Source organism: Podarcis bocagei, assembly GCF_964188305.1.
Source record: "Podarcis bocagei genome assembly, chromosome: 13".
Classification (NCBI taxonomy): domain Eukaryota; kingdom Metazoa; phylum Chordata; class Lepidosauria; order Squamata; family Lacertidae; genus Podarcis; species Podarcis bocagei.
In genome coordinates, this window is record NC_138138.1 from 43,327,260 (window position 1) to 43,337,182 (window position 9,923).

General features: G+C 50.2%; 1 protein-coding gene across 3 annotated transcripts; it reads right to left on the reverse strand.

Annotated features, from left to right (window-relative positions):
• Nucleotides 1-815: 815 nt before the first annotated feature.
• APEX1 (apurinic/apyrimidinic endodeoxyribonuclease 1) lies at nt 816-9,668 on the reverse strand. 3 transcript variants are annotated; one of them, XM_081165941.1, is made up of 5 exons: nt 9,521-9,668; nt 8,010-8,157; nt 6,141-6,322; nt 3,594-3,786; nt 816-2,209 (listed from the first exon to the last, which is right to left on the reverse strand). In XM_081165941.1, exons 2-5 carry the CDS (start codon nt 8,071-8,073, stop codon nt 1,695-1,697), a joined length of 954 nt encoding a protein of 317 aa, XP_081022067.1. In that variant the 5' UTR covers nt 8,074-8,157; nt 9,521-9,668; the 3' UTR covers nt 816-1,694. The 3 variants fall into 3 exon arrangements, with proteins under 3 accessions (XP_081022067.1, XP_081022065.1, XP_081022066.1); XM_081165939.1 differs by lacking the exon at nt 9,521-9,668 and adding an exon at nt 9,226-9,486; XM_081165940.1 differs by lacking the exon at nt 9,521-9,668 and adding an exon at nt 9,182-9,201.
• Nucleotides 9,669-9,923: the final 255 nt, after the last annotated feature.

The following is a 9,923-nucleotide window of genomic DNA, read 5'->3' on the forward strand; positions in this document are numbered from 1 at the left end:
TTAACTGCAAAGGTCTTCTGTTGCCACCCTCCCAACCCTGCAATATGTTTAGATAAGCTTTTTTAAAAAATTGATTTCTGCAAACTACTTTGTGTTGCTTACCTGAAAAGCAGTATATAGCATGGAAAATCAACGAATTCAGCTGCAATAGGCTGTATGCATGCAGAGAAAAAAGGTGACTTGGTAAATAGTAATCTAGAGCCAGGGTTGCTGTCAGGCTGAGGCTATTACGGGAGTAGCCAATGTGGGACCCTCCATTGTCCACTGCAACTCCCATGAGCCCCAGTCAACATGGCCAAAGATCAAGAATATCTGAACTGAGGGCGCCACGTTGGCTACCCTTGTGTTAGGGAGAGCTGCGTTTAAATCTTCATTTGAGTTTGATAGTCACTGGATGGCCATGAGTCAGTCGTTGCCAGAGGTCTCCCTCATAGGTTTCTTGGAGGATCCAACAGATGGGGAAAGTAATTCCTGTGATTCTGGAAGATTGACAGGATAAAAATGAAGTAAACAGTCTTTAGCAGGGTGCAGGGAGGAAGACCATCGCTCATACTCCAACCATAATGGCTGAAGCCCATTGGAACAGAGGGTGGGAGCCAAACACTAGGTGGAGCCTGTCCCAATGTCCCCATCCTCTCCCCTATTGAGTGACACAAGGGGTAACAGAGACTAAAGCAGAGAAAGCTGACAGGTCAGGTGACCCCTTGGGCTGGCTGGAAGTGGGAAGGCAGGCTGAGGGTTGGTGTGGCAGTGCCCATTCACCTCTGCTGCCCCTCCACCCTTGAGAATAATGCCGCAAAAATAACCAGGAGAGCTGTAGAAATTCACATTTTATATATATATAAAGGAAAGTTTAATACACTTTCCAGAAGAGTTAAATCTGTTGTCTCGGAGCACCATTGCTGCCTAGAGGAGGGGGGCAGTCTTTTGTAAGGAGAAAACTGGTAGCTGCTAGGTAGAAAAATAAGGGATGGAGGATGGACAGTTAGAGGCCAAAGGAGATGGAAAACAGCGTCAGGTTGATGGAGAGAAAACTCCAGCTTTTCCTAAATACCAGAGAAACTTCCACTTTCGAGAACCACATCGCACAAGGGTTGCCAGCTGCTGAACCAGCGATACCAACCTCACATTTCACAGCCCTGAGTCAGAAAGACACCATATGGCTTATCCTGCATCTCCCGCCTCTTCCCTCCCATCTGCTCTAGAGTGGAAAACGGGACCCTGCTGACTTGCAAGGGGGGGGGGGGAGGGAGGGAAAGGGTGCAGGAACTTCCGCAGCACTGGATTCCCCCAGCGCACTGCACCATTTCACAAGCCCAAAACCATCCTTGGGGAGAGGCGGAATTGCAAAAGAGGCGGTCTCCCAGATCAGGAGCAGGCAACCCAGTGCAGATACCTTACTGTGAACAAAGAAATAACAGAGAAATTTGAAGCCCCCACTAGAGAAGAGTGGGCATGAACATAGGCCAGAGTTTGCCACCATAATGCTCTCTAGATGTTGTGGATTGCACTTCCCAAGAGCAAGACATCTGGATGGCACCATGTTGGCGACCCCTGGCATACTGAAAGAACATGATATCAAATCCCACAAGCAGGACTTTCTAGGGCTGGGTCTCTCTATCCACCTCTCGGCTCAAGCTGCAATTATCAGAGGACCCATGTTAGTAACCGCCCTCCATCCCCTTAACTCTCCATCACACAGCCAGGTACAGGGTGATGGGGCAGTGGTCGCTGCCCAGGGCCGTGGATCGGATCTTGCTGTCGCAGACGTTCTCCAGCAGGTCTTTGGAGACCACAAAGTAGTCGAGCCGCCAGCCCACATTCTTGGCCCGGGCGTTCATCATGTAGGTCCAGAAGGTGTAGGCATAGGGGGTGTCGGGGTAGAGGTGGCGGAACGTGTCGGCAAAGCCGGCCTCCAGCAGCTTGCCGAAACCCTCCCGCTCCTCGGGGGTGAAGCCGGCGTTCTTCTTGTTGCCCTTGGGGTTCTTCAGATCGATCTCCTGGTGGGCCACATTGAGGTCCCCGCAGAGGACGAGGGGCTTGCGGGCGGCCAGGCCTTGCAGGTAGGAGCGGAAGGCCATGTCCCAGCGCTGGCGGTACTCCAGTCGCACCAGGCCCCGGCCCGCGTTGGGGACATAGGCCGTCACCAGGAAGTAGGAGGGAAACTCAGCCGTGATCACCCGGCCTTCCTTGTCATGCTCCTCCTCGCCTGCAGGGGGGCAGAGAACGGAAACGGTCGCTGGTTACGGGAGTAGCAGAAGGGGCAACTGGATCTGGTGGGGAACCTAGGTCTCCCCCAGGCCTTGTTGGCCAAGTTTGAGTTACAATGTTTTGATTTATATACCGTATTTTTCGCCCCATAGGACGTACCGGCCCATAGGACGCACCAAATTTTTTTGGGGGGAAATAAAGGGGGGGGAATTATTTCCCCCCCAGGCGCTTGTGGGGCTGGCAGCAGGGAGAAGCGATCTTCTCCCCGCCACCCGCCTGCAGACCAGGTCCGGGGACAGCGGGAAGACGCGTTGCGCCTCCAAGCTGTCCCTGGAGCTTGCGAGGCTGGTGGCGGAGAGAAGCACGCGTCTCCCCACCATCAGCCTCCAAACCACATCGGGAGACAGCGGGATGGCGGCGTTCCGCCTCCCCGCTGTTCCCCGACCTTGTGGGGCTGGTGCTGCGGCTCTCCTGAAGCCTGGAGAGCCAGAGGGGTCGGTGCGCACCGACCCCTCTCGCTTTCCAGGCTTCAGTGAAAGCCTGCATTTGCCCCATAGGACGCACACACATTTCCCCTTCATTTTTGGAGGGGAAAAAGTGCGTCCTATAGGGCGAAAAATACGGTACCCCTTTTCTTACACTTACGTACACCGGTGGAGAGACGGTGGCTGGCCCAAGGTCACCTAGCGAGCTACAAGGCAGAGTGGGGATTCAAACCCTGTTCTCCCAGGTCATAGCCCAACACTCTAACCATTACGCCACACCAGCTGTCGCCAGGTGACCTTTTTTTCCTTTGTCTACAGAGCTCTTTTCAAAGCACCTCGCCAGGGAATATACAAGACCCGAGAGTCGACCCATTGTCCCAAACTGATATACAGCGAAAATTGTAAAAATCCTGATGTTTTGGACTACAGTGCCCATGATTCTTGTCCATTGTCCATGCTAGCTGTAAGATAAAGGGCACTGTTCAAAAGCAAAAGAAACATAAGACTTTCAGACAAAACAGGAGAGATTTGCGGCAGAGGACAGTGTAGTTTAGGGGTGAGGGGCCTTTATTAGCCCTTGGGCCACATTTCTGCCTGGACAACTTTTCAGGGGCCACATGCTGGTGGTGGGGGAGGCCAGAGGGGAAAGTGGGTGAAGTAACTCGTACAAACTTTACATTCACACAGTTTCTACACACGTTCCTCTCTATCCTCCATCTGGACAAGCGGAAGCCATCAGAGTTCAAGGACACATAAAAACACTTGAGGCGTGAAGACAAGAGAGGCAAGACCTGGTGAGAGTTCTGAGGGCCAGACAAGGGGCCTGGAGGGCCACATTCAGCCCCCTGGGCAGAGAGTCCCCACCTCCATTTAGTCATGGGGTTTCAGAAGTCTTACCGATACCATAGGTGACATCGACAGGCTTGGCCTTGGAGAGGAGGGCCACCCCACTGTAGCCTTCCTTGTCGTCAGAGCAGGCCCAGTACTTATGGGGATAGTCAGCCAGATCCCGGATCTCGGCCGGCAGCTGTTTTTCGGCACATTTTGTCTCTTGGAGGCAGAGTATGTCCGGCTTCTCCTCACACACCCACTGTGGGGAGAGATGGCTTTAGGTCAGGTCTCCCATCTTCTCACAATAAAGAAAAACGGGATTTAGCAGGGTGGGGAGCAGACAGAGAGGGGACTGGGTTAGGTTGCTGATGAAACTAGCTACGCACTGAAGGGATTCCTAGAGTCATAGAACTGTAGACTTGGAAGGGACTATGAGGGTCATCTAGTCCAACCCCCGGGGATGCAGGGATCTTTTGCCCAGTGTGGGGCTCGAACCCACGATCGTGACATTCAGAGCCTCATGCTCTACCGGCTGAGCTTTAGTGTGGTGTAGTAGTACAGTCCTATCTCGGAAGTCGGTCAGAATCCGTTCCGCAAGTCCCGCTGGACTTTCAAAACATTTGGAAACCAAGATGCGGCTTTCTGCAGCCAATCAGAAGCTACAGACGCTGCGTCGGATCTTCGGATTCCAAAGAACGTTTGCAAACCGAACACTCACTTCCAGGTTTGCGGCGTTTGGGAGCCAAAGCATTCGAGTCACAAGGTGTTCGTCAACCAAGGTACAACTGTAGTAGTAGTAGGGTCAACTTTAGGACCAGAGAGACCTCGGTTCAAATCTACACCCAGATACAAAGCTTGCTGATTGTGGATTAATTGTTTCGTCTCAGGCAAAAACTCCCTCACAGCAGCACTGTGATGATAAAACGGGGAAGAAAGTGTATTTATTCACTTATATGCTGTCTTCAACATGCTTCCCCAACATCTCAAAGAATGGCTGGAAGAAGACCTATGTCTGAAACCTGGAAAACCCCTGCCGGTCATCACTGACATTATGGAGTACAACGGACACATACCAATAGCCATCACCGTTCCCAAATTCCTTGGCTCTTATGTACCAAAACAGCACCACACAGAAACGAGAGGAGCATCAAGCAAGATATGGGGATCCCCAATATTTGCAAATAATCTTTAGGGGAGCAAAAACGTAAGGAGGAAGAACATCCCTATAAAACAAAAAAAAAACCCCTAGTCCAATTAAGTCTGAACATGCAAAGGAATGCTGAGTATTTGAAGGGGGCGGGGTAGATGACAAAGAAAGCCAGATGGGAGAACGGAATGGAGCACCCTGCAACAGGGCATGACTGGCTGGCACCCAGAATGGGAGCATTCCGTACAGCAGCATTTTGTTGCAGCCCTCACTCGCACTCCTACATCGCTAATGAGAAGTCTGTTCTGGGAGAGGAAGAGCAAAAGGTTGCTTTAGTCCCAGTCTATCGGCCTGCGATAGAGAAGGCCTCACTGTGGCTCAACTCTTCCCTCAGAAGCAGAGGAAAGGTAGGCTACAAATAGATTGCCCTGGTTGTTGGCCTTCACAGGCTCAGTTGCTTTTGCTTCCTGCAGTCCCAGGGGGATTCCCCGGTTTACCCAGAAGGACGTCTGGTTGCCATACCACTGGCTCCTAATTGCTTCTCCATGAAAGGGTAGGAATGCAACTCTCCCTTGAGGGACTACATCATCTCCAAGGAAACATTTAACCCGATGGGTAGCCATGGTGAAGCGCAACTCAGGGGAAACGGCTGTAACGAAGGTGGAAGGGGAGCAGGGAAGGACACAAACTGCCAGGCAGAGGCTTTCCTCCAACGTAGCTCAAATGTGGCCCTCCAGGTCTGGGACTCCAATTCCCATCATACCATGATGGCTGGGGCTGATGGGATTTGGAGTCCAGCAACAACTGAAGGACCACAAGTTCCCCACTCCTGAACTACACCATGTGAGGCTTTTTCTACTTTAGATATTGGGGTGGGGGAAATCGCTAAAGAGACTCAAGATAAGATTTTTACAAAATTATGCTCAAAATAAAGTACAGAGAGAGAAGGGAGGCACATGGGAGGGGGAAGACACACATCCCACACCATTACTTGCATTCAGGAGGAGTCACCCGAATAAATTAATTGGCGTCAAATCCAGGACACGCAAACAGAAGGACTCCTTCATGGAACCCAGAACCAATCTGTGGAATTCACACACCACGAGACGTGACGACGACGGCCTCTTTGAAATGGAATCAAAAAATTCATGGAGGTTGGGGGGGGGGCAAGATCTATGAACAGTCATGGGATATATGGATCCCAGGTCATATTCTGGGAGGGTGGAAGGCAGGGAGCCCATAAAGCAGGGGAATGGCCAGTCAAGTAGAGGCCTGGCCAATTCAATTCTCATTTTGTCTCCAGGGGGCAAGACTTGAGATGGAGTGGAAGAAGCTGGGAGAACAGGATGCAAGCAGGAAGGCAGGGCAGATGGGGCTGAGGGCAGGCTGGGGTTAGCTGGGCAGTGCCCCCCCCATTCCCCCTCAGGGGTCAGCCTCTACCGGTTGAGCCTATTCTTATGCCTTACCTCCAGCCCCTTCTTCTTAAACCAGGCTCGGATCCCGTCAACATTCCAGGAGGTGACCTTCAAGGTGTATTTCTTGCCACTGGGAGAGGCGAGTTTGTCAGGGGGGTCTTGGTACAGGATGGGACCATCGGCCTCCTTCTCAGCTTTCGCCCCACCTTTCTTAGCCTTCTTAGGCTCTGGTTCTGGCAAGAATAAAGAGTGAAGAGTAAGAAACAATTCGCTTTTCCATCAGTCACGAGAAACATTGAGGATCCATGTAAGGTTTGCAAAGACCTACTTGCCTGATTTCATCTAGCAAACATTTTCCTCCAAGCAACTAGGTAAAGGTAAAGGGACCCCTGACCATTAGGTCCAGTCGTGGCTGACTCTGGGGTTGCGGCGCTCATCTCGCTTTATTGGCCACGGGAACCGGCGTACAGGTCATGTGGCCAGCATGACTAAGCCGCTTCTGGCGAACCAGAGCAGCGTGTGGAAACACCATTTACCTTCCCTCTGGAGTGGTACCTATTTATCTACTTGCACTTTGACGTCCTTTCGAACTGCTAGGTTGGCAGGAGCAGGGACCGAGCAACGGGAGCTCACCCCGTCGTGGGAATTCGAACCGCCGACCTTCTGATCAGCAAGTCCTAGTTTAACCCCAGCACCACCCACGTCCCTAGCAACTAGATAGTGGTGGTTTATAAGCATCAGATTTTCTTTTTCTCTTTTGTCCATATATGAATATTGTCAGTGTAGGCATGTAGCCTAGTGGATTGGGCGGGGAGGCAGGCTGGTTAGTTCTGTGGATTTATTTGCAAGACTGGATCCAAGCAGGTGTGTCATTCATTCATTCATTTACACAAACAAACACACATATAAAGATGCCACACAGGAACCAAGACTGGGGCAGAGGAACACCTCCATCAGGGAAGCGGTTTTATGTAACTCCCGGGCTAGCAACGTAGGATTACGAGCCAGTGTGTTGGTTAGGGGGTTGAGCCAGAACCTAGGAGACCATTGTTCAAATTCCTACTCAGCTACGAAGCAGTATACTATCCGCTGGGCATGCAATATTATTTATTACATTTATAAATAATAAAATGGATTACTTGCTTCATTAATACATTTCCTTCACAGAGTTCAAGGCAGTCTCCCCATCCCAAGATCTTATATTCACATTAACACTGTGGGGAAGGCTAGTTACATTGAAAGATACAGTGGTACCTCGGGTTAAGTACTTAATTCGCTCCGGAGATCCGTTCTTAACCTGAAACTGTTCTCAACCTGAAGCACCACTTGAGCTAATGGGGCCTCCTGCTGCCGCCAGAGCCCAATTTCTGTTCTTATCCTGAAGCAAAGTTCTTAACCTGAAGCACTATTTCTGGGTTAGCGGAGTGTGTAACCTGAAGCGTATGTAACCCGAGGTACCACTGTAGTGACATCTCATTGAAAGATGGGCCCACAGCACTAAAATCGAAGGTAAGCCTGCCTGCTCTTTGAGGCTTGCAACTGTCAATCACCTGATGCCATCAGGAAATCCACCCACCTATCAAAAATGTCTCACAGAGTTTGGGTTAGTTCTGGATCCAGCCCTCCAAGTTCACTCAATTCCCCACCTTGTAGCAGGTTTGAGAGAAAGACTACGACACAAAAAACATCTGAAAGATTATTGTTAGTAATAGTAGTAAAAATAATAATTTAATTTCTTATCCATGCCCCACAAAAATAGTGCCAAAGCAGGTTACAGCATTAAAAATATATACATTAAAAAGTTTAAAACAAATTACAGCCACAAGAACAGGGCGAGTCCTAAAAATATCTATCTCAAGTGTCATATAAGCTCCATCCATATTCAAATCCATCTTTATTGCCAAGACTGAAGACACTGACCTGCCACTTCCTCCTTCTCCTCAGGAAGGGCTTCACCTTCCTTCTTCTTGCCCCGTTTTGGCATCTTAGGTGCCCAGCTGGATCCTACCCCAGGCAGCTGGCAGCGCAACCTCGCCCGAAGCAGGCTATTGAACAGCAACGTTGTCTCCTGGGGAGGAAGGATCATGATGGTCAACACTCCCAAATGTCCTCCAAACAGGCACCTTCAGTGCCATAAGCCCCATTGACTTTGGTGGCTTTAAAAGATTAGGCAAATTCACGGAGGATAAAGATGAGATGGCTGTGTTCTGCCTCTGAATACCATTTGCCAGAAATCACAAGTGGGGAGAGAGTGCTGTTGGCATTCAAGCCTTGCTTGTGGGCTTCCCATACATCTCTGGCTGGCTACTATGAGAACAGGATACTGGATGGGCCTTTGGCCTGATCCAGCAGGCTCTTCTTAAGACGAATCCCCTAATAATTAATAATAATAATTATTATTATTATTATTATTATTATTATTATTATTATTATTATTATTAAATAATTAGTCCCTAATAATGCCACTCTGAAAACACTGAATGGGCGACTTTCCACCCAGCAAAGTGTCTTTTTGCTCCACAAATATCCGCTCATTTTTAGCTAATTATGATCATTCCCCCAGATCAAATGACAGTGTGCTGACAAGACCTCACCACTCTGTGCTACAGCTGCCCAGAGCACAGAAATATATGAGGAGGCATAGACACTAGACTGGATTAAGCTTCTAGTCAATTCAAGTCAAGATAAAGGTAAAGGGACCCCTGACCATTAGGTCCAGCCGTGGCCGACTCTGGGGTTGCGGTGCTCATTTCACTTTATTGGCCGAGGGAGCCGGCGTACAGCTTCCGGGTCATGTGGCCAGCATGACTAAGCCGCTTCTGGCAAACCAGAGCAGCACATGGAAACGCCGTTTACCTTCCCTCCGAAGCGGTACCTATTTATCTACTTGCACTGTGATTTGCTTTTGAACCGCTAGGTTGGCAGGAGCTGGGACTGAACAATAGGAGCTCACCCCGTCGCGGGGATTTGAACCGCTGACCTTCTGATCGGCAAGTCCTAGGCTCTGTGTTTTAGCCCACAGCGCCACCCGTGTCCCAATTCAAGTCTTAGCAATATGCAATAGTGGGGGCCTGAACCAGTTCGATTTTTACCTGTCATGCAACCACGATGAATTCTGCACCAACTGGATTTTTACCTGCTATGCAACTACGATTGCATATGCACCACTTGTTTGTAGGTTCTCCACCCCCTGCCATGCAACTACAACGAAATCTGCACCAGCTGAGATTTCACCTGCCGCACAACTTTTAAGGGCACCTTTAAAGGCCTTCCAGGGAGAAGAGGGAACAAGAAGCGGGGAGGGAAAACTACCTTATCAATACACCCTCCCTCTGCAAAGACAGAAGACCGGCTTCCCCCTTCGCTTCTGTATAAATCATACAATTAATAAAATAATTATTATTTCCCATTATTTCTCCTCCTGTTCTTACCGCACCAGGATCCCTCCGCTCCCCAGAGACAAAGGCGGAGACTGCAGAGCTCGCACGCGCGCCAGGAGAATGGAGAGCCCGGGAGAGCAGCACGTGGAGTGGATTTGTATCACGTGACACAGGCTGCTGAAAAGGGCCTGAGAGGGCGGGGCTCTAATTATGAAAGCGAGAGGGGAGATTGCCTCGGCTTTGATGGAGGAAAGGGTATGGAGAGTAGTGGCATGAAGGGGTTAAAGAATCATACAGGGTGTCACGTGGAGAGGGAGTAGAAGAAGTTCGGTGGCTGATGACGTAGCTGGACTCTCTCCGGGCAGCCTCCGCCCCAAAGGGGAGTCACAAGTTTTACTGGAGTTATACCAACACCTTAGGTTCTCAGTTGAACTGTGGTGGGGCCGGCCAACGC